Source organism: Ictidomys tridecemlineatus, chromosome 13, assembly GCF_052094955.1.
Source record: "Ictidomys tridecemlineatus isolate mIctTri1 chromosome 13, mIctTri1.hap1, whole genome shotgun sequence".
Lineage (NCBI taxonomy): Eukaryota > Metazoa > Chordata > Mammalia > Rodentia > Sciuridae > Ictidomys > Ictidomys tridecemlineatus.
Window position 1 is genome coordinate 48,361,023 of NC_135489.1, and position 24,913 is coordinate 48,385,935.

The following is a 24,913-nucleotide window of genomic DNA, read 5'->3' on the forward strand; positions in this document are numbered from 1 at the left end:
TACACACACACACACACCAGCATAATTTTTACCACATACTTATTAACACATTTTTTGGGTGCGGGGAAGGGTTAATGTTTGAAAGTCTGTAAAATGCTTTAGTTTTTTTTTTTGTATATAAATAAGGAGATTAGAATAGAAATGTATAAAACCACTATAAGTCTAAAATTAGTTTTCTACAAAAGTTTGAAAAGATAGGGCAAGAAATAGTGGTCACAAAGTTCATGCACTTAACTGATTTACAACAATAAGATTATACCTCTGAGTTTTCTATGGGTAGAAGAGACACAACAAAAACAATTTCCAAAACATGAAAGGAAATTGGAAAATAAAAAAGCATTATACAAATTATTTGTATCCATGAAATACCAAGAACCAATATTTGTATACATTTAATAATGAATATTTTTTAAACAAAACTGCTTTTAAAGATTATATCTCTATGTGTGTGTGTGTGTATATATATGTGTGTGTATATATATATATATATATATATATACTCAGAGATTACTCAGAGATTAAGACAGAATATAATAAATACATCTTGAAATAAAATATGAGGAAAGTTTGAAGAAAAATGAAAGGCAACCTCTTACAGAGAGAATCACATAACCATTTTGTCACTTTTTTGTCTCAACTGGTAGAAGTTCACATCTAATTTAATGCTTGACAACAATAACAATCTTATTTCAAGCTGCTAATCAATTTACTTGTAAAGATTTCTGATTTATCCCTTTATCTTTAATTGGCTTGGTATGTATTTGAAGTTCCATAGAATCTATTTTATTTTTTATTTTTTGTGGTGCTGGTGATCCAACTCTCAGGCCCTTCTGTATGATAGACAAGGGCTCTACTACCAATCTATAACTCCAGCCTCAGAATCAATTTTAAGGTAGTACTAATATATTAATATGCTACTAATTATTAGTATTATGCTAATAGTATGCTATTAGTATTAGCATACTAATATATTCATATATATTAATACATATTCCTTATATATATCAATATATTAGGAAATTTTCATAATTGAGATGCTAATATATTTTTTAATCCCCCCTCCCATTGATAGCTATATTTCCTGTTAGATGCCTTCCTCTTTTCCTTCATGGATAGATAAATTTTTTCAAAGAGTTGTCTAAACTCTATGTTACCACTTTATCACTTTTCATTCATTCCTCAACCCACTGCAATTTCTTTCACCTTTACCATTCCACAAAAATTTTTGGATTTTCTTATCCACATCAAGAATATGTAGCTATTATACTTGTAAACAGTAACAAATTAGAAGTGACAGTTACTATCTAAAACTGAATGTCTAAAGCTGGGCACAGTGAAATGCAATTGTAGTTCCAACTGCTGAGGAAGCTGAGGCAGGAGGATCACTTGAGCCTAGGAGTAGCCTGGGTAACACACCTCAAAAGAAAAAAAAGAAAACAGGAAGAAAGAAAAAAGGCATAGCTATTTTACCAAAAATAAAACTTGATTAAAAAAACAAAACAAAACAAAACTATTGAGCTATTTTATAGGACTTTACATGTTGGAATTTTAACACAAAAATTTTTATTGATGTCTTTTTGAGTCAAATGTGAAATAGACCTCATGTTGTAGATGTCCTGCTTTGTAAATCATAGTGCTTAATACCATATACTGATATACCCACTAAGTAATTCCCCACACGCTTTGCTCATTCAAAAAGTAGTTGACTGCAATAGACAGATGGGAAGCGGTGTGCTGGGTCCTCTCTAAGGGATTCTTCTGTAGCTGGCACTAATCTATGACCTTAACTAATAGAGTTGAATTGTCTCCATAGGCCTAGGCAGCATCCAACCAGCTGTGTCTTGGGGCCCTGTTTAGTCTGGTCCACCCTATTATCCATAATGCACATGAACAATTAGGTTTCTAAAAAACTACTATAGCTGCTGGGTGTGGTGATGTATATGTGAATCCCAACAATGCTGGAGACTGAGGCAGAAAGATTGCAAGTTTGAAGCCAGGTCAAAGTCCATGTCTCAAAAAAGGGCTGGGAATGTAGCTCTGTAGTAGAGCATCCCTGGGTTCAATTCCCATGTCCCACAAAACAAACATCATCAACAACAAAAAACTGTAGTTAATAGCTAGCTACAAAACACTGGATGGACACTGTTCTAAGTGCATTATATTTTCCACTTTATGTAATGTCAACAATTATAGTAATAACAATAACCTAGTGCCTTAGCAGGCCTTTTTTGATCATCAGCTTATTTAATCAACAACTACAGTGAGTTGGTGGCATTATAATATTTTAAAGATACGGAAATTTGAGTTGTAGGGAGATTAAGTAATTTGCTCAAGGAAATTGGGAAGTATTGCAGTTAAGCCTGGAACTACACTACTTCTAGATATTGCTGCTGGGTTTGTGTCTGAATTTGAAATTTGGGATGCCAGGAATACGTATCTTTCTGTGCAGATAAAGCAGTTCCCTCTTCATCATCTTGATGATAACAATGCAGATTTTTTTAATTACAACTACTAATAATTTCCATTGCCTCAGACACCTAGAAGAGTGCTAGTGAAAGTAAGTTTTCCTACATAGTTTCCTTTTTCTCTTCCTCACTGTTTCTAACTAGCCACAGTAAAGAAATTATTTGGAAGAAAAGCTCAAGGATACAGGGATGAGAAAAGACATAGTAATAAGAGACAGAAGGGGAGAGAAGATGTTATTGTCTCTTCCATTTCATAAAACATCAGTGTAATACCCACAGGTATCAGGTCTTCAAGTTGAATGGAAGGGGACATGCTCTTAGGTTGCCACTGACTGGCTTTTCAAATGCTGGGAATAAGCATAAAGTAGGCACAATTCCAAAATCAATAGATACATCCAATTACTGATTTAGGATTTAAGCCATATATATGAAAGTTACATATAAAACAAATCTATAAGCATAATTCCCTTCCTCCAAGTTTATATCCTCACTCTAGTACTTGGTAAATCATTAAGGAATTATCTTTTTCAAATCAAGAAATCTTGAGCTTAAAAACTCACCATGTTGTTGGAGCTTCATCATCTCCCATTTCACCTTCTTCTACATCCATCCCTTCTTCTCTATCCTCAGTGTGCTAAATTTTAAAATATGGACAGCCTGTCATGAAGTAGTTATCAGGCAGAAGATAAATACTAGAAATAATAGGTCACATACATACTGACAGACAATTATTATTAGAGAATTCTGGTTGTAGTAACATCCCAACATATAATCTTTAAGACAATAGGAATTTTATGTGACAGGAATCCAAAAACTAAAGAGCACTATGAAAATGACATAACATAGGTATGAAGACATAGTAAAAATATTTAAGCCAGTTTTTTTCTCAAAATAGGTCAACAGGTTCTCTGGAAAAAAATGGTTTATAGCTAAATGTTTTCTAAATACATACAATGACAAAAACAATTCAACAGTGAAATGGGCAAGTTGCATGAAGAAGCAATTCTTAGAAGAAAAATAAATTCCAGTTCTTCAACTCTAATAATAATAATCAAAGAAATATAAATTAATACAAAGAAGATATTTATATCACGTAAACAAAGATTTTGAAAAATCAAAAATTCCCAGTGTTGGTGTGGTTGGGAAAATGGGAAGACATTCTCCACTTGTCATTGATGGCAGTATAAAACTGGTATAATCTTTTTGAGAAGTAACTGGGCAATAGCTATAAAAATTTGAAAGTTGTATAGATTTTGACCCAGCAATTTTATTCGCCTAAGGAGACACCTGCAAAATTTAGCAATGATATATGCAATACTATTTACTGTAATGCTATTAGTAGTTTTTACAATATTTGAGATTACCTAAACGTCTAATGATGTGGAATTATGATATACCCATTTAAAGACTTTTCATGAACCATTTAAATGTACTGATGCAGAAATACATCAAAAGAATAAAATAATTTAAGAGCAGTATGTGTTATATAACCTAATTTGGGAAAAACACAACATAAGTTTGTGTATATATATAAAAAGGTTACATGGAGAATATTCTGAATGATTGTAGAAATAATGTGTATTCTGTGTAAAACAATTCAAATAAGGGGCTGGAGTTGTGGCTCAGTGGTAGAGTGCTTGTCTGGCATGTGTGAGGCACTGGGTTTCATCCTCAGGCCCACAAAAAAAATTTTTTTTTAATTAAAAAAAAAAGGGTATTGGATCCATATACAACTAAAAAATAATTTTAAAAGCCCTCAAATAATGTTTAAAATAGAAGTGTAGCTACTCCATAGTCAACCTTAGACTTAGATTATGTAGTAGATATAGTAGTAATTTAAATTACTACTTTTAAATATAGCCACTGTATAAATCCACTGCAACAGAAAAACAGATATTCTATAATCTACCTTAAATTACAGATTAGCTATACTTTCTATTTTAAATATTGTTTGAATTTTTTAATACAAATACGTATTATTTTTATAAATTAGAAATAAAGGTTTTCAAATTTTTGATGACTTAAAAGTCTTGTTCATATGAATTATTTTAACAACAAACTTATAGAGATGTTCTGTGAGGTTTTATATCAGTCTCACCTTTTGACCCAGCGTGCTTTCTTGCTCATTGGTATTGAAAACAGTGACATTTTCCAGATTAAACTGACTCTGCAAGTTAAGACCTATTAAAAAAAAAATTAAGATTTTCAAAGCAAATCCACTGACAACTAAAGTTGTGTAAGAATATAACTCATGTCAAAGAACCAAAACACATAAAATGCTGAATCTATAATTAAACAAAAGATCAAGTCAGAAATAAAACCATGTCAGACCCACTGACAATCTGTAATTCCTGCTACAGCAGAGATGCTTAAGAAAGACACACGTACACACATGCATTCAGTAGAAAATGAGCACCGTCTTTACTTTTTTCTCTCCTTCTTTTATACAGCATTGTTAATTAAAACAAGGGGAAAGAAAAAAACATCCTTTCGTCAGCTTAATCCTTACAAGCTTGAATAAACATTCTCAGGAAAACTTTGTTTATGGTCACAGTGCTCCATATTTCTTAACTAACTTGTGGTTAGTTATTCCCAGGCAAACACACACATATATATAAATTTTACACTTGGCGGAACCTTCTTTTCTCCTATCTTCTTAAGACAGCAACAAGGACACAGTTCAAAGAGTTCATACTTTCTCACAGAACTCTTTGTTTTGCTAAGTACAGAAAAACTTAACTGTTTGTGTGCATGAGCTCACAAAACCACACTTGGTTTTCACATACATACTTTCTAAAACTCTTATTTTGGGGGTGGGGGGTAGGGAGAGACAGAGTTTCACTATGGTACCCAGGCTAGTCCTGAACTTCTGAGCCAAGTGATCCCCCCACCTCAGTCTATAGGGACTATAGGCATGTGCTACTATACCTGCTGTCTAAAATTCACATCTTAAAGATTCCCCTAGGATTCACAGGGAATTTAGTGAGACAATATAATAGATATTTAATCAAAAATACAAAAAGAGATACAAAGAGGCATATAGAATATCTGAAGCAACACTGGATAAAATTTTTATAAGTGGGGAAAAAACACTAATGTACAGATTTTAAAGATGCCCACAAATCCTGTGCAGGATAAATAAAGAAACTGAGACAAAGATGCATCATTGTAATACTGAAGAAAACCAAAGAAAAAGAAAATATTAAGATCAGAGAAAAAAAATCTATATTATAATCCCAAAAGTTAGATACCTGATTTGTCTATAGAACAATGAAAGACATGAGATAAAATCAAGGCTATTTCCCATGAGATGAAATCTTACATCTAGGGCTAACCTAGAATCTGAAATCATGTACAACCATTCTATAAGAATAAAGGAGAGCCAGGAGTGGTGGAATACGCCTATAATACTAGTAACACTGTTGGCTGAGACTGGAGGATCAAACTTTGAAGCCAGCTTCAGTAACTTAGCTAGACCCAGTCTTCAAACAAACAAAAAAAAAGGACTGGGGATTTAGCTCAGTGGTTCCCTAGTACCACACACACACACCCATCCCCCCCCCCCCCCAAAAAAAGGAAAAGAAACAACACGATGGTACACATCTACATACTTTAGCGTGATTCAATGGCATATTATTATTAATAAGTTGAAGAATCTATGATTGGTATAACTGTTTACAAGTAAAAGAAAATACAATAACAATTTTCTATACTATTTTTTAACTTTGGAACCAGTATTATTATTATAATAAATTCAATCCAGTAGAAACTAGAAAATTTCCTGCAAATAAGTTATTTATTATATAAAAACTTACCTGATTTCTCAGATAGAGGAAAAAGTCTGGCCAAAAAGAGTTGAATTCGTCCACAGAAAACTGTATTCTGAGATTTAGATAATCTTCTTAGAAGATCTAACAATACAGAGAAATGAATGTTACACAGAATGTGTCTAACAACAATATCTAACTTTCTTAACCAGTTTGTTATGAATGTTTTTCTAAAGAAATGATTCTCAAAATGGGGAAGAAACCATTGTCATAAAAAGTACTATCAGCAACAAAACAAATTCAGCATGGATAAGATAACTTTAGTACATTTTTCTGACTTTCATAGTTTGCATCTAGAAAAGAGCTTCAAGTTAATGATCAGTTTTAATAAATCAGAGACTGTTTCCTAAAAAGGAAGATACTAATGTCTATCTTTAAAATGTTACCACTGAAGAGGAACTGGGAAACAAAAACTGACCAAATTATGAATATGCAACAACAAACCCACTATTATATATAATTATAATGCATCAATTAAAAAAATAGCAAACAACAACAACAACAAAAGACACCAATGTTATCACTGGTATATAATTCAACCACACATTTTTGTGACCACATTTACATTTTTAAAAATAATCTTTTTTTCAATTAATTACTTACCATTGCACATCCGCAATAAATAATTCTTCCCAGCAGAATAGAATGTACTCTGGAATTAAGACAGAAATTATTAATTTTTCTTAAGAAGATGTCATATCCCCTTCAATAATAAGTCATAGGAAGTAAAATATTAATGAACACTGAGAATGTACTGTGCTGTCATTTTTGTCAAGCTAATAACATTTTCAGAGAAATAAAAATATTTTCAGGTATATAAAATAACACTAAGTATCTGCTATAAACATCCAAAAGTATCTTTAAGTTAATTTTTACTACTCAATCAAGTTTTACACTCAAATTTTTCTCCATATGGTTCTTATTTGGCTCTCTCAAAAAAGTACAAGATATAATTCTTTCATAGGGACAAACTTTTGGCAATAAACAATATTAGAAATAGAAGCAAAAAAAAAAAACTATTCTCTGAAATTGGGATCTATTCAGAGATAATGTTAACAGGGAAAAGAAACTAAAGCACTTACTGATTTCCATGTAGCAACATTTTTTTCCACAAAAGTGAATATTGTGTCACATTGATCCAAAGGAAGACAATCCAAAACATCTCCCAGCAATACAAAAGGTGTAGATGCAGTACATATACCTTCATTGGAACACAAACCAATTTATAAGTTTGCCTCAAGAATGAGCCACAATCCCAGCCCAACACATCAAAGTTTTATAGGGACAAGAAACAAAAAGCAACCTAAAGTCCAAAATAGACATACTTAAGTAATTTTTGATATGTGCACTCTGTGATACAGTAGTTTTTTCCAATAACATCTAGAGCATTTACTATGGCAGGCACACTAAGAGCTTTAAATTTGCTAACATTTAATTCTTATAACCTTATGAGATAATTCACATTATCTTCATTTTATAGAATGGGAAAACTGAGACACAAAAAAGCTAAATAACTTGTTCAGGATCTCAGAGCCAATAAATGGTAGAGCTGGGATAGGCAGTCTGGCTCCACATTCTGTTCTCTTCACCACTAAGCTATTTGAGTGAATATAATGCAATTAAAAACAATGGTTATGATGACAACAATAATTTGGAAAAGTGCTTTAAGTGAAAAAGGTAGGATTCAAAATTGTATGAGTGTATCACAATAAATGTTTTTAAAAGACCAGAAAAACTATAACCACATACCAAAATAAATGGTAGCTTTTATAAGGAGAATTAGGACTAGGATTTTCCCTTTTTCCTCATCTGAATGTTTTGTAATGTTGCTAAATTATCTTTGATTTAAAAAGATTATCTTCAAAAAAAAAGATGAAAAGGTGTGATTTAGTTTCAACTATGATTTAACATTTAAAATAACAGTATTGTTTCAAGGAAAAGTGATTTTAAAAAGTTAGTTTGTCTCTAAAGACAATGTTAAAGCTTTAAAGATTTTTCTTAACAGATCATTCAGACTATCTAAAAATACTTTTATATCCCTACTCATTCTATTTTCCATTTTAAGATAATGGTACTAACACTGTGTTTTAAAAACGTACATTTACACATGAGAGGGGGAAAAAAAAATCTAGGGGCATAGTAAGCCCAAACTACTGCATCGAATTACAGTAGATGGGGTAGAGAGAGAAGATGGGAGGGGAGGGGAGGGGGGATAGTAGGGGATAGGAAAGGTAGCAGAATACAACAATTACTAATTGGGCATTATGTAAAATTGTGGATGTATAAGCGACGTGATTCTGCAATCTGCATTTGGGGTAAAATTGGGAGTTCATGACCCACTTTAATCTAATGTATGAAATATGATATGTCAAGAGCTTTGTAATGTTGTGAACAACCAATAAAAAAAAATAAAAAATTAAAAAAAAAATAAAATAAAAATAAAACTCAAACAACTACAAACCATGTAAACCTAAGAAGTTCTACTCCCTGCTTTCTTTACAGAGCACATTTATGTTACTCATGTAAATATCATTATGAAATTTTAGGCATAATAAATATTTATCAGAGTATTATAACACATTCTGAAAATTCACCTGTAATCACAAGTAAAAAGGAATACAAATATATACAAATTAACTTCAACTGATAAAACTACTACAAAAGAGACAAAAAAAAAAAAATATGTCCAGAAAAAGGAAGCAATATTTCGAGCTCTACTCTGTACTACTATGGCATCAGGAATGCAATGTGAGAATACTGCCTAGAACCAGTGGGTGGCTTAAGGCAGCATATTTCAACTCATCACAAGGGTTGAAGTAATAAGAACTAACAGGACACCATCAATGTGTGGTCTAAGAGAAGCTACACAACCACCTATCAGGGAAGTTACAGTAGGGAGGCAGAGTAGGCCAGAGATAAGAGATTAGATTAGATGACATTAAAATCTTAATGAAACTTGGACTCTGTGATACTGTAGATCCAAGAGGAATATTCTCTTCCCTTTGCACAGTGTAGTCTGTAACACAAGCAATAATTATAGAACTTAAGAAAATTATCTGTATTCTACTGTCAAAAAATATAAGTCAACAGAACTAAGCAAGGGCTTGGGAATTTAATTTAAAAATAGAGAATGGCTCATGGTGATTCTGATGAGCTGGCAGGCACGGGAACCATTGGGTTATATGATCTCCGAGAACTTTCATAGCCTGTATCCCAGCTTCCAGGCCAATTTCTCTGATTATCTTAACACTGGCCACAGATACCCCTCTCTCTAGTTTCTAAATGTTCACATTCCCATGGTTTTGCTTATCATTTTTTCTGCCTAAACAGTCTTCCTTCTCTTTATTATGAAGCAAATTTTGACTCTACCTTTCAAAGCATATAGTAGATGTTAGCTCATCTAAAAGACTCCCTTGTATCTTTAAGCAGACTAACTCATTGATGCTTCTGAAGCATACCGTACATAAATCTCCTATAAGATATCCAAACTAATAACCTTTGCAAAAGATCTAACTTTTAAAGGGTAGGCATTTTGTATGTTTGCACTAGTAAATATCTGATACGGAAGAAGCTCAGTAAATATCCATTGAATTGAATTAATTTATTTATGAACAATCTTAAAATATGTCACATAAATAATACTCTCTCAAGAAGAAATGTTCTCTTCAAATAAAATAAAAATGCACCTGAGACTTTATAGTTTAAGTTCATAAGTCCTCACCTTTCCCAATTAAAGTTCTAAGTACAGGCACCGTATAACTTCAAGTGTAAAAGTATCACCAGTCTCGTAAGAGTAATACAATAAGTTAATAAATAAACTAAAAACACACTATAAACTGTTTGATAAAAAAATAGGCAAGGAACACTGCACTGTGAAACTCATTTAAGTATGTCTAATGAATGAATAAATTTTAGGCACCCTGTATAAAAAGTTTGACTGGTAAAAGTAGAACTTACAGACTTAAGTTCACAAAATAGCTTGCTGTAACACTGGAAGGCCGCTTTTACCATGCATGTTCCAGGTTTTGTAGAAATAGATATTAATATGTGATATGTATAATGCTTTCTATATTAAAAACCAGTTTTCACATGTTATCTGAATAAATCAAATAAGTATTTTAGCCAAATGGTTAAAGAATGCTAATAAACTATTTTTCATTTCTTTTTTCTGAAGATATTTAATTATTATGTTCATAGTATTAGTTCCTTAATAGAAGCTATATGTATTAGGCACTGTGTACTTACTATGCACTTTGTTTATCTAAGGGTTCTTTTTTTGAGGGTGGGGAAAGTACCAGGGATTGAACCCAGGGGTGCTTAACCACTGAGCCTCATCCCCAGCCCTTTTTTATATTTTATTTAGAGAAAAGGTCTTGCTGAGTTACTGAGGTTGGCTATGAATTTGCCATCTTCCTGCCTCAGCCCCCAAGCCACTGGGGTTATAGGCATGCACCACCAGGCCTGGTTTACTTAAGATTTCTAAAAACTATCTTATACCATTTACTGCCCTATTTTAATAATCTCCTGTCAGTATTCTCTCTCTATCAAATTATTCTTCTCCAGCTGCTCTTCAATATGGCATACAAAGTCCTTTACAAATGACCTTAATCCACCATTCCTGCTTTTTTCCTTATCATTCTCACTATCTTCTCACCCTCCTACTCCACACAGTTCTCTAGACATGTTGAACTTGGCTCTTTCCTGTTTCTGATGAACTCATCATCTATTACATTTCAGCTAGAATGTTAGTTTCCATTCTAAAACCTTTCCTGATTCCTTTAGATTCTAAAATTTAGGTAGGCTTGGTGGCACATGCCTGAAATCCCAGAAGGTGGAGGTAGAAAGGTAGAAAGTTTGAGGCCAGCCTGGGCAACTTAGAAAGACCTGTCTCCCCAGTAGCAAAAAAAAAAAAAAAAAAAAGGAAAAACAATCTAAAATTTAAAGTTACTCTTACTTTATTCCCTCCAACCACACTTCATTCCCAGTCAACCACAGTACTTACATCACAGTAAGATATTTAAGTATTTATATTTACATCTGTTTCCTCCATTACTCATTAGTTCCATATAGGTGGGGCATATATGTTATTCACCACTGAGTCTCCAAATCCTAAATTAGTACCAGGCACATAGTAGATGCTCAATAAATATTTATGGAATGAATGAAACAAATGGAGAATAAAGAAAGTGCCAAAATTTGTACTGTAGAGATGAGAAACAAGTGTGGATTAATTTGATTGGGACAAATTTTTGGCAATAGTGGGTGTGAGGCAAAATTTGAAGAATGAACAAAATCAGACACAGAGGTATGAGGAAAACATGTCATGTCCAATATAACTTTGAAAAACAAAACCAAACCATACTTACCTTCAGTTACTCCCCCAATAGCAAGAGAAATAATAGCTAAAACGTTTTCACATGATGAATGATTTATCTACCAACAGAGGAGAAATAATTTAATTTAGGGACAAGAGTTCAGACTAACTAATTTGATAACAATAAAAACATGTCCTCTGACATTACATTGATTATCACAAATATAGAACAAAATATTCCATATAGGAGATAAAAATATTTTCTAAGATGAAAATTCAAAACATGAACAGTCCTATACAGAATTAATAATTCTAGCAAAATGTCAACTAAGTAATAAGCAAGTGACTCACTAAAAGTCCAATGGTCTCAGAAAATGGTTACATTACTATGACTAAGACCATAAGCTAACCAAACACAGAAGTGCTAAGGCTAAAACTCAATCAAAGGCAAAAGCAGGGCTAGGAGAATAGTAATACTTGTGCACTGTACGTCTGAGGAAGGGTTTAACAGTGTGTAGTACTTGGGGACTATAAAATCATAATAGCCAGCATTTACTGACTGTTCACTATGTTGTTTTACACAACACTGAAAGAATAGTATTTTTCCTCTTACAAACGAAACTGAAGCTCCAAAAGGGAAGTAACTTTCCCAATGTCTCATAATGAAAAAGTGAGTCAGTCTGAAGAACAAGAAAGAATCAATTTGATGCAGAATTGTCTGAGAAAAAGGGATCCTATATTATGAACACTAAAAGAGAATCAAGCTCTTTGTGATTCAACCTTTGCTTGATCAAGAATATGCCACTCAAATTTTTTATTTCATTTAGAAGACTCACTAACAGCAAATAAATTCAGGTTCTCCATGGTTAAATTAAATTTCTTTATTGAGAGAAAAGCCTTAGTTATGTACATAAGCTTACTGACAGGGAGGATGTCAGAAGAAAATGAGGACATGAAATTCTAGTTCTTAAGCTGAATATCCTTAGACAAGACCTTTCATGTCACAACAGAATGTGCTACTATTCATACAGCAGTGAGACAATCCCACCTCCAACCACTCTAGTTCTAGCTCACCATGACAGCATGTCAACCTCTGCATCATCAAACCCTTAAAATGTACCAGCGCTATCAAAATCCTTCATCATGACAATACTCTTATTCTATCAAGTCAGCTTTCACAGGCAGTAAGCCCACACTAGGGGAAAAAAGTCCTGTATAAATATCCATTCTAAGGATAAAAGCAATTTTCTAATAGCATTTAAAAAAATTTGACAGTAAAATTTTAACAATGAATAAAAGAAAAGCATACTTACAATTTCTTCTTCTAGAACACCTCTGAAAGCTTGGTCAAGTGTACATTTTTTTTCATTTTCACTATTAAAAACAAAAAAAACACTTGTTTTTTACATAATGCAGCATAAGTATAAATATGCAGGCAAGTCTTTTTCATGGACAATAATGCCTTACCTGCCAGGTAACTGGCTGAAGGTACATAATAATGGCTTGATATTTTTGTTGTTCAAGGCCTCTCTGGTAGATTTCTAGAAAAATAGAAATGGCAAATAATTGGAAATATTTTTCTTATTATTTATTGAAAAATATATTATTCATCAACAGTATGTCTTTCTCACAAAGACAGATTTGTACGTGGGAAAAATTGCTTACCAGTCATTTTCTTAGTAGTTTTTCTTTTCTTTTCTTTTCTTTTTTAATGTTTTTTTAGATGTTGATGAACCTTTATTTTATTCATTTATTTATATGAGGTGTTGAGAATTGAACCCAGTGCCTCCCACATGCTAGGCAAATGCTCTGCCACTGAGCCCCAACCCCAGCCCCATAGTCTTTATTTCAAATGTCACTTCATAATACAGGGTCCTCATGATTTTAAATCTGGTAAGAGCTTCCAGCTAGACTTTTTCTTTGTGAGTTTCCCCTCCTCCTCCTTTTATTTTTCTTTCTTTTCTTTTTGGATGCAGAATCTGGCTATGTTGCCCAGGTTGGCTAGACCCTGTGGGCTCAAGCAGTCTTATAGCATCAGCCTCCCAAGTAGCTGGTACTATAGGTGCCCACCACCTCACTGGGCTCCTTCTTACTCTCTCTTTAAATATCACACTCATGAGCATATGCTTTTCTTTTATTTTAATTACATATGGTTCCTTATTTACATTTTGGATTTGAAGTTTCATAACTCCCTCAAGATCCTTGATAATACTATCCTATCCAGTCCACCCAACCTTATATCCCACTACTTCCTATGACATGCTCTCCACTAAAGTCTGACTACTTTTTCATTAATTCCTGTTAAACTTATTCTAGTGTTACACATCCATGCTGTTCTTCCCACCTGCTTATGCAAATTCTATCCATTCTTCCAGACCTATCTTAAGTCCTTCCTCCTCTAGGTACTTCACTCAGCTCAGTCTCAAGATGCATAGTAAGCAACTGATCATAATTTAGAGACAAAAATATTGCAAAGCCTTTCTTCTGTGTAAATTCATATGTATTTGGAAAGTCATTGTATTACCTCATAGGGAGCTGGATTTATACTTTAAATGCCCATCCCGGGCTCTTACACTAACCAGCTGTGTAACTTCAGGCATATCCCTTTATCTCCCTGTGCTCCCTTTTCCTCACCAGTAACATAAAAGGGTTGTTGTCCTTACTATCATCACCAGCTTGTTAGAAATGCAGCTGTCCCCATTCCAGCCTTACTAAATCAAGATCAATTTAATATTCTCAAGTGATATCACTCAATTAAGCTGGAAAAGCACGGGACAGATAATTCAATTAAATGGTCCCTTTCAGGGTAAATGTGATTGAAGTTAAACGATTCTCATGACATAAACAAGGCATAATTCATAAAAACAAAATACACTGTTATGGGGGGGGAAATCTTGCAAACATAAAAACTACTGACTACAAAGATTCTTCTTTCTTTCACATAATTTTCAACCTGGCAATATTACGATTACCAAAGCACAAAATATCTGAGTAGTTGAATTATGCCTTGAAATATTGGTATGAACAGTAGAGACGAATACAGCGAAATGACCTGGAACAACGATCTTAACACATATATTTCTGTGATGGGCAATATAAAAAGGACAGTAGATCCTGAAGTTAGAAAAATCTGAGAAGTCACCTAACTTTTTGGAGGATCTCGGTTTCTATATCATGTACCAGAGATAATAAAAATAACCCATTTAGTGTTATCTATCAGTTAAATGAAGTAACATGAAAGTGTTACTTTTCGAAATGCTCAAACTACCTTTTCTCACTGAGGAGCAGCTGGTAACCTTTCCCAAAGGTGATCTGTTTGCCTTTTCCCGCTTGGGAGTTCCTTTTCCACCTCTTAAGGTGAGATACTAAGGGTCAAAAGGTGGTGAACAGACTGCTGCGACATCTGGCCATTTAGGAGGCGGAGCGGGAACCCTGTCACTGGGAATAAACCTGTCCCGCCCTTCCCCTTCACCAGTTCCTTTTCTGGAGACACCTGCCAGGTTAACGAACAGAGAAACTGAACTTGACCGCAGGCACTATGCAGCTGAGCTCTCGGCGCCTGTCATCAAGGCATCCAGATAATCAGGTCCACTTACGCTCCGGCTAAGAAGCCGAGGAGGACAGCAGAGGACCCACGAAGGGGAAGGTAGTGCGCCTTTTCCTATCTTCCCGGCGCCGGCGGGGCCGGGAATGGACGCCGGGGCTTACACCCCACTGTCTTGCTTTATCCCAGGGGAAATTCGAGAAATTTCAGGAGAAGGCAGGGAAAGAATAGTGTCGCGTCAGGAAAGCTCACCGTAAACCGCATCCGCGCTTCGGGCAAACTGAAGAGCGGCGGCGTCGGAGACATCTTCTCGATTGCGCGTGCAAGCCGCCGATCTGCGGCGCCGGGTGATGACGTCAAGTCGGGAGCAACGAGATTGCCGGCTCCCAACCTGGCTAGAGTGGCCTCTGAACAGAGGTGCCAGCCAGCCCGCCGCTGCGCGCTTACGGGCTGCCTGAATCCCGGTGGTCGTAGTGCTTTAGAGTCAGCCACACAGTGCCTAGTACGAGTTCCAGGGTAGCCCATAGGCTGAGGGGACTTGAGTAGCCTCGCTCTGTAAATCCGGACACACACCAGATCCCTGTGGTTTTCCTGGTTTGGGGAGGGCGGGTGAAGGCGGCTCTTTGTGGCTCAGATGGCAGCACAGGGAGGGAACGCTGCCTGGGAATCCCGGGCAGGTGGGTTATCTGGGGGACTCCAGGTTAGGGAGTTGTGGCCGTGGACTGCCGGGCCGCTGTCTTCCCCGAAGCTGAAGTTCGGCGTGATGACAACGCTGCGGATTTGTGAATCGAGTCCTGGAACTCAGTGGGTCCTGTAGTTCGTGGAGCATTCCTTCCTCTTTTTTTTTTTTTTTTTTTAGCCTGTCGAGATTTTATTAGCAGGACCTTAGCGGCCAGTCGCAGAAGAGAAGGGGGTCGAGAGAGAAGAGAGAAGAGAAGGAGGGAAGAGGGGGGGGGGGAAGGAGAGGGGGAGAGTAAGAGAGAGTAAGAGCACTTTCCTCTTTTCTGAAATGAAAATTAACACTATTTTCAAGGGGGCGGTTGAAGAGAATGAAATAGCAACAGGGATCGTGGATTGTAGAGCAATATAAGTTATATATATATATATAATATTTATATTTATTTATTTATTTTAACCTAGAATCAATTAAATTTGCATGTAGTTCTCCTCTGAAAGAGAAAAAGTAGGGAGGAATACAGTCCCCTTCGCGATTGGAATATCGGCTGTGCTGTAGCGCATCCTGGGTGGAAGGATCCCTTGTAAAATCATGTCCCATTGCAATTTCCTCCCTTGCCACTTTTCCCCAGGAGAGGCTTCGCCAGTGAGAAGCGGAGCAGCAGTAATCGTCAGTTGGAGTTATGCTATGGAAAAAGGATGCAAAGGAATTTTTGCTCTTACTCCATACATGTCCCTAAAGAAGAAGGCTAGGTGCATACTACACCTTGTTCTCTCTAGTGACGGCCAGTAAGAACACAGGGAGCTAAGAAAAAGATAACTTTGCAGATTCTTGCCAGTAAGTGCGAATGTGAGTAATGATTATTGCCTGGATGATTACCGCCTCCCCTCCCCTTTTTTTAAAGTCAAAAGAGTCATTGAGGTTTAATTGAAAACTCATGTAATTAATGTAATTTAAATGTAAGTTAAACTTAAAAATTGAGACCAAATTAGTGGAATATACTTTATCAATGTAATGGTAGGAGAAGAAATGAGCTTTTTTTTGCTGCTAACATGAGTGAAGCAACAAAATATAGAGAAGAAAACAGCAAAAAGGTAGCAATCATCAGGTAATAGGGAGTGTTTAAGGGGTACAGATTTTCAGGGGTAATTTAAAAATTCTAGAGATGGATGGCAATGGTTACATAACAGTGCAGCTGTACTAATGCCACTAAATAGGACACTTACGTTGGTCAAAATGCATAACTGTATGTATATCTTATCGAGGTAAACAATTTAAAAGCTATTTTTTAAAAAGCAGTCCTTGGCTAAGTAAATAGAAAAAATAATCACAGACAAGAATGATCTTGAACCCTCAAGATAAGGTTATATGCAATAAGGCAAAAAAGAAGGCAATTTTTAAAAAATCTGTCAGAGAAAAATCACAGTAAAATATATTAGTATTTAAGTTGTGAAACATTTTTATACTTCACAATGCACTTAATATGCTCATTAGATGTTCTAATATTTTGAGCTAGATAATATAGCTGTTATGCTCATTTAACATAAAAAGAAGCAAACTCAAAGAGAGGGTTCTTGATAGAAGTTATCAGCAAAAGTGAGAATAGCCAGGGGTTTTGAAGCCAAATTTTGTTCATTATACTGTTATACTGTCTTAAGTAATGACCATTTTTTTTGTGTGTGTGTAATTTTTATGAGCCAGATGCTTTTTTTTTTTTTTTTTTTTGCTATTGGGAATTGAATTCAGGGACACTCCATCACTGAGCCACATCTCCAGCCCTATTTTGTATTTTATTTAAGGACAGGGTCTCACTGAGTTGCTTGGCACCTGCTTTTGCTGAGGCTTTGAACTCGTAATCCTCCTGCTTCAGCCTCCCCAGCCTCTAGGATTACAGGCATGCACCACTGTGCCCTGCAAGCCAGGCACTTTTTCTTGTATTATTTCTACTTCTTACAGCAATTTTGTACATATGTGTTAACAAGGAAACAGCTTCATTTACTCTAGGTCATGTGGACAGAGCAAGCTGAGATTGGGATCTGAGCCTAGATCTAATCCCAAAGTCTATATTTTTCTCAAGTCTTAACTCTTGAATCTTTACGAAGTCGTGGCCCTGATCATTATCTCATAAGTTATTTCCTTACAATTGGATAACAACAACAACAACAACAACATAGGCGTTTTTAAAAGATAATGAAACAAAGAATTTTAAAAAGATATTAATAAACATTTTTAAAAAGGACTGGCATCCAATGGCAAGTAACATTTTCACTTAGAATTATTGAGCATCTGTTTTTCTTCATATGCTGGCTTTCAAGGTAAGATAAAGTGTACTGGGGACTGCCTCTGTTAAGAAATGACCTTCTGTGTTCGATCCTCAGCACCACATACAAACAAAGATGTTATGTCTGCTGAAAACTAAAAAATAAATATTTAAAAAATTCTCTCTCTTTCTCTTAAAAAAAAAAAAGAAGAAATGACCTTCCATGGGAAACTCTAGGTGTGTGGTTTAGAGCAGTTCCAGGTAGTCTTCATTCCCCCTCTTTCCCCTTGGGCACTATTGAGTTTCATTTATGACTAGGATGGTAAGATCTAGGAAAAAAAGGAACAAGGGGGCAGCTAAGTCTGCTTTACTTTTAGACCCTATCCTTCCTATTGCCTAGGCAAAAGGAAACCTGCTCCATACTCTCACCAATCAACTACATTATAATGCTGGATTGCCGATTTGACTAGTTCAAGATCTAGGTCCTAGCTATTCCTTTACTCTCATGCAGTTTAAGTGGATTGAAATATTTCTAGACAAAATTTGGCCAAAAAAATTAAAAAGTGGGGGTGGCTCCTGCACTTGGAAAGGAATGGGACAGAGAGTAAAAAATAGAAGAGGGATGGCACTTTGCATATATTTTGGGACTCAAATTTTTTTGTGGAGGAAAAGGAAAACTATAACTATGAAAACTATAACTATGCTATATCCGATATAGGATGGAGGCAGTTTTCACCCAGTTTATATTGATATTTTGCTCTTTATTCAACACAAATTCCTTTTTGTTTATTTAGTTTTTGCAGTGCTGGGGATTTAAATCAGGGTCTTAGTCATGCAACACAAGCACTCTGTTGCTGAGCTGTATTCCTAGGCCTCAACACAAATTTCTTAAGAGCTTATGCTCTGTCAGGCTCAAGTAAAATATTATTGTATTATGTAGTATTATCAAATCATTATGACAGCTACTGTGTTGCTGTAGATTCAATATGTTTTTTTCCCTCTGAAACTCAAGTTGAAATTTGCCATTACAATAGTGTTGGAAGAGCACTTGATGGGAGATATTTGGGTCAGGGCAGCAGAGTCTGCATGAATGGATTAATGCCTTTCTCTCTTATTGATTTTTGCACGTTTATCTCCAGCTAAGTCTGACCTTCAGCACCATGGACAGTGACCCAACACTCCCAGAATGCTGCTGACCTGAACTGAGTCCATTAGTAGACAATATTGAGTCTTGATCTTTCCCCATTTGTGGGTTCTGGGGACATGCAGGGTACAGAGTCTGGGCTTCCCAGATCTATGTTCCTGTGGAGTTGCCAAACACTGCTGCTGCTGCTGCTGCCACCAAAAATCTCCCTTGAGCTGCCTGTGAATCCCTAGCTCTCACACCTTGCTCAGTGAAGCTTGAGTCTCTGAGAAGGAAGTGTGGGGAGGCCACATGGAGGGGAGGAGAGGATTATGTGAAGGCTCACCCAAGCCCTTCCACCATTTGCCTCCATCTTGCTCCCCACCCTCTCTCTTCCCCTAACCCCTCTTCCTTTATCCCATCTGAAATGGGCAGTGGCTTTCCTAAAAAGGGGCTGAGGATATAGGTCATATAGAGCACCTGCCTAGCATGTATGAGACCTGTTTTAGATTGACAAGAACAATATTAGAGGAGGAAAAGTTTGTGGGTTCACGGTTTTAGAGGTCTTAGTTCACAGAAGGCCAGCTCCACTTCTCAGAGCTCAAGGTGAGGCAGAACATCATGGGGGAGTGTGGTGGAGGGAAGCAGCTCACATGACGATCAGAAAACAGAGAGACTCCACTTGCCAGATACAAACTATATACCATACCTCAAGGCCACACCCCCAGGGACCCACCTTCTCCACCCACACCCTACCTGCCTTCAGTTACCACTCAGTTAATGCCCATCAGGGAATTAATTCAATGTTGGGTTAAGGCTTTATAATCCAATCATTTCTCCTCTAAACCTTCTTACATTGTCTCACACATGAGTTTGGGGGGGGACACCTCACATCTAAACCATAACAAGACCCTTGATGCAACTCCCAGTCCTGGGGAAAATAAAGGTATCATGATTATTGTATGACAAGGAATAGCTCATGTTAACATAAGATCTAGATAATTATTATAGAAAATAGACAATCCAAAAGAAAAGTAACTGCTGAGTCCAGGGTGTTCACCAAGTTAGTGCCCAGAAATCTGTAAGCACAGTAAGTGTCTATTTGCCAACCTTACTGAGAGGATGTGGTTGAAGTGTTAGGGGAATACCTCCTACCAGGATTGTTTCCCCCAGTTTATATCACCATTTTGTTAAGTCAACTTGATGTTAAAACCTAGACAGATTTAATTAGATCCAAAACTGTTTCCAACTATTAATTCATTAATGAATTACATCAATACTTAATATTTTATCTTATTCTCCATCAGATATTTACTAGTTACTAATTAAAGCAGAAAGATTTATTCATAGTACTTTATTATAGTTCTATGGTGAATCAGCATAAGCTAATTTTGAACAGATATCTGTCAAAGGGATAGATAAGTACAATTATTTGTTGCAGTTTTTAGGAATCCTATTTGTTGGAAGATAAATATTCCTAGGATTAAATTGTGACTATATTCAAAATGATCAACAACATAAACCAAAGTGTCAGTTAATTCATAAACTAAATAGAATAAATGTCTAAAGCTCAGTGTTATTTAATATGCAGTATGAGTACAAGAGTATAGCTTCAGAAGACAACAGTATACTTTTGAATATAGATTTGAAGGTTAAGCAGTTGTATTATTGAAAAATAAACATGCCCAGTTTACCATCCATCCAAAACCTTTTTTCCTAAAGTGTATGGATCTGAATTTAACTGACCCATAAGCTTGATAAAAATTATTTGAACAAGCTAAGTGGGATGGCTCATGCCTGTAATCTCAGTGGCTCTGGAGGCTGAGGCAGAAAGATCCTGAGTTCAAAGCTAACTTCAGCAACTTAGTAAGGCCCTAAATAACTCAGTGAGACCTTGTCTCTAAATAAAATATAGAAAAAGGCTGTGGATGTGACTCAGTGGTTAAGCACTCTTGGGTTCAATCCCTGGTATCAAGAAAAAAATTTATTTGAACATAAATATCAAGTGCTCTATAAGTATTGGGATTCGTATAGCTTTGATCTGTTGTAAGTAAGTAGGCTGAGAATTTTCTTTAGATCAAAAGGGGTGTTTGGGTGGCTGGGGCTGTGGTTCAGTGGTAGAGAGCCTGCCGTGCACGTGTTCGATCCTCAGCACCACATAAAAACAAAGATATTGTGTATTAAAAAAAAAACCAAAAAAAACCCCAAAAGGGTGTTTGTGGGGGTCTTTGGCTGAGCTGTCCTTTGCACTCACACGTGTCTTACCTAGCACGTGTGCTGTCTCTGCTGTGCTGCATTCCCCAAGCCCTGGCCATCACGCCCACCCCTCCGCCCCAGCGGGGTGTCTGGGCTTCCTGCAGCCTCTTGCGGCTGCTGCAGCGCTGAACACGAAAGAAGACCAAGCTTTTGTTGCATTGCTGACAGATAAAATTAATGAAGAAGGGATTGGGGTTGTGGCTCATCGCTAGAGCACGTAGGAGACACTGGGTTGGATCCTCAGCACCACATTAAAAAAATAAATAAAATAAAGGTATCGTGTCCAACTACAACTAAAAAAATATTTTAAAAAATATTAAGGAAGAAAAGAAAATCCAGAAGCACAAGTCCCTACCCAAGATGTCTGGTGGTTGGGAACTGGAAGTAACAGGACAGAAGCTAAATTAGTGTGAAAAGTTGATGGTGAAAAGATCACTGTCACTTTCAACATTAGCATCTCACCAAAATTATGGTGAGGAGGAACCCTCAGAAGGGCAGAAAGTTAAGAACAGGAGCCTGAACTGACATCTACTCCCAATTTCATGGTTGAAGTTACGAAGATATTGTTTTCATGACAAAGTTGCTGAGTACATGGCTTCTATCTGAGCATGTAAATCTTTAAGGATATTTGTCACATTGCCAGAAATCTCAGGGATGTAAACACAACTATTAGCATTTAGGTTTATAGATGTCCTTTCTATTAAGATATAGTCTAATAATTTACTGTCATCTGATCTTGCAAAATCCTTTTGATAGTATCACCTCTGTGTCTAATAGAGAAATCTTTAATTCTGTTACTTAGAGCTGGATAACCATATTAGCAAACATTAAGCCTACCTGTGTAGGTTAGGAATAAAGGCCTTAAACTAAAAACTACTCTGGCAGTTTCTTTTGACAGTTATCAGGCATTCCTGTCTGAGAATCTCTTTTGTAGCCTCCAGTTTACCTATTTTTGGAAGTTACATTTAACTATTATTATCATTTAAAATGCCCAGGAACAGCTGTGTTTTGGCTTTGACTGTCTTTGCTAAGTGTTTAAGATGAAGCAAGTCAAACTGACTTTTGTTTCTATCTATTGTTAACAGTCAGATGAGTTTCCCTGGGAGTCCTTGGGGAACTTCACAGCAGCTTCTCAGTTCTGCTGGTGCCATTTGCACTAGGATGGGTCCAGGCCTTGCTTGACCACGTGGCTTCCCTTGGAAGCATCAGGGATGTCTCCCTTTTCTGATGACCCTCCTCTTCACAGCAAATGCACTGATTGGCTTCCTGTCCTCCACTGGTCTCATTAATCTCCCTGATCAGGAGGTTATGTGGCCTAGAATTGTAAAGCTCTTTGGAGAAGTCCCCTATTCCCTGATTCAAACTGACTCAGAGGGCAAGAGCCAAATATTGGTTTTCTTGGCCCTTTTAATTTAACTAATTTTAAAACTTAATCTTAAACATCTAGCAAATGAATTTCAACATCCTTATATTAAGAGTACTGGGCTTTAATGTCTATCTCTCTATCCTGTAGGTGATAACTCCTTATCTTAAATTAACCCAGGTTGTGAGTTCTTAAATCAGTACCTCTGCAAAACATTAACAGGCAATCTTAAATCATTTATAAGAAAACTACAAAATAAAATTATCAAGAGTAAAAACATTCAGTTCATATAATAGCTACCTTTAATTTTGGTGGAGTATATCCCCTGTTTGAGATCCTGGCAGTCATGACAAAAACCAACTTTTGGACACAACTTTAAGTGTACTAAAATCTGGCCTACTTCTTTTATAATCTCTTTCACATGAGATGGGACATAGAGCCTTATCTCAAGTAAGGCAGGGCTCTTCATAAATCTTAAGTACTGTAGTTCTGAAACTGATCTTTGCTTTTTAGATATCATTTTACAAAGCCTACATAAATTGTTGCTCAGGTTTACATGAATATTAGCTAACACAACATAATATCACATCTAAAACATGAATTAAAGAAAGGCTGAAAGCTTTTAACCTTTTGTAGAAAAGTAGTAAAGTATTTTTATGTTTTACAATAAACCCTTCACACAGATTAGGCTCTCATTAACTTAAAAATACATTTAAATTGTATCTCAGTGTAAAAAGTGACATAGAACTTTACATATCTTATTGATAACAAGTCCAGTCATAGAACACAAATGATATAATTAAATCTCCAACATGTTTTTCTTTTAAGCTTAAAATTACCATACAACTTTAGAACACCAGCTTGATATAATGCTCTTTTGAAGCTTCTGCCTTACAGACTTGTACACCTGGAAGATATGAACATATTAATAGCACCATAATTACATTGATGATTTTATATTAACCAAGTTTAGCTTTTAAAGAAATAACATAGCACAATTCTCTAAAAACAGCACTTGTTTAACCAGCTGTTTAATTTTTTTAAGATTACTTGCTCAAAAACTTACACTTATAACCAACTTACACAGACCTTTTTTTATCACTTACTTAAGCCCTCTTAATTACTTAATCATACAGACTCTCTTATCCAGAAACGCATTTTCCCTCTATTAAATCCATACCTAAAAACTTCTAGTTTCTCTTTTCCATCTGTTAACCTCCTTCTGTTCACATTTTGAAACAATACTTGTAAATTTTTGAATTTAAGCAGATTATTTCATAGAAATCAACATTTTATTAGGGCCTTTTTGAACACCTAGAAAAACTTATAAGTTTAATTTTAAAGACATCTTTACCTTTATCTGTTTACCCAATTTAAATTGAACCATTTGAATCAGGTGAATCAAAGATATTTGGATCCATTTTTTAAAATTTTTTTATGAGTGCTCCTCATATATCTGCCAATTGTCATATAACTGCATGATATATGGACATACACACATACAGACATACTACACATAACACAAGTGTGCACACATACACAAGGCCTGAGAGGGACGGTGGGAGTGTGATGGCGAGTCGCTGAGCCCGCCGTAGCCCCGAGAGCAGCTTGAGCCGCTGCCGGGAAAGAGGGGGTGAGGCGCGCCCGGGCCGCTGGAGCTGCCAGAGCCGCCGCGCTGCACAAATGCCAAACTCCATTGCAATGTTTAAAAACTCCACAGTTGATCAAAAATAAAACTGATCAGAAAACATTAACTTAGGTCTGCAGGATCAAAATCATGAGCTCAAAAAAAAAAATACAGAATCTAAGAAAAAGCAAGAGTCCTAAAAAAGATGACTGGCCAGTAATTAGTAAATATCATACAATTTATTTTTTGGTTTGGTCTAGTTTGAGTTCAGGTAAAAAGACACTTTTACTTTTTTTTTTCCTTGGGCCTCAGATCTGTCTCCTACTGAGTGCTTTAGGCTTCTTCTATTTGCATATCAACTTAAGTCCTGGCTGAGGTCTGGAAGGAACTGGGAAAACTGGAATTCTGAGCAGAAACCTCATGCCTAAGGCATTTTAACCATAAGTCACAATTTTCAG

General features: G+C 35.9%; 1 protein-coding gene across 5 annotated transcripts in view; it reads right to left on the reverse strand.

Annotated features, from left to right (window-relative positions):
• Nucleotides 1–15,520, reverse strand: part of Thoc1 (THO complex subunit 1) — a 48,082-nt gene extending 32,562 nt beyond the window's left edge. For 3 of the 5 annotated variants that reach the window (XM_078030299.1, XM_005329024.4, XM_040274635.2), the window contains exons 1-9: nt 15,403–15,519; nt 13,074–13,147; nt 12,920–12,980; nt 11,659–11,725; nt 7,375–7,493; nt 6,896–6,944; nt 6,281–6,376; nt 4,564–4,646; nt 3,026–3,099 (exon numbers count right to left, since the gene is read on the reverse strand). In XM_078030299.1, the coding sequence (XP_077886425.1) occupies nt 3,026–3,099; nt 4,564–4,646; nt 6,281–6,376; nt 6,896–6,944; nt 7,375–7,493; nt 11,659–11,725; nt 12,920–12,980; nt 13,074–13,147; nt 15,403–15,456 (677 nt within the window). In that variant the 5' untranslated portion in view covers nt 15,457–15,519. Of the gene's footprint in view, nt 1–3,025; nt 3,100–4,563; nt 4,647–6,280; nt 6,377–6,895; nt 6,945–7,374; nt 7,494–11,658; nt 11,726–12,919; nt 12,981–13,073; nt 13,148–15,402 lie in introns of all 5 variants that reach the window. The other 2 variants (XM_078030300.1, XM_040274642.2) reach the window with 1 other exon arrangement.
• Between the last annotated feature and the right edge of the window lie 9,393 nt (nt 15,521–24,913).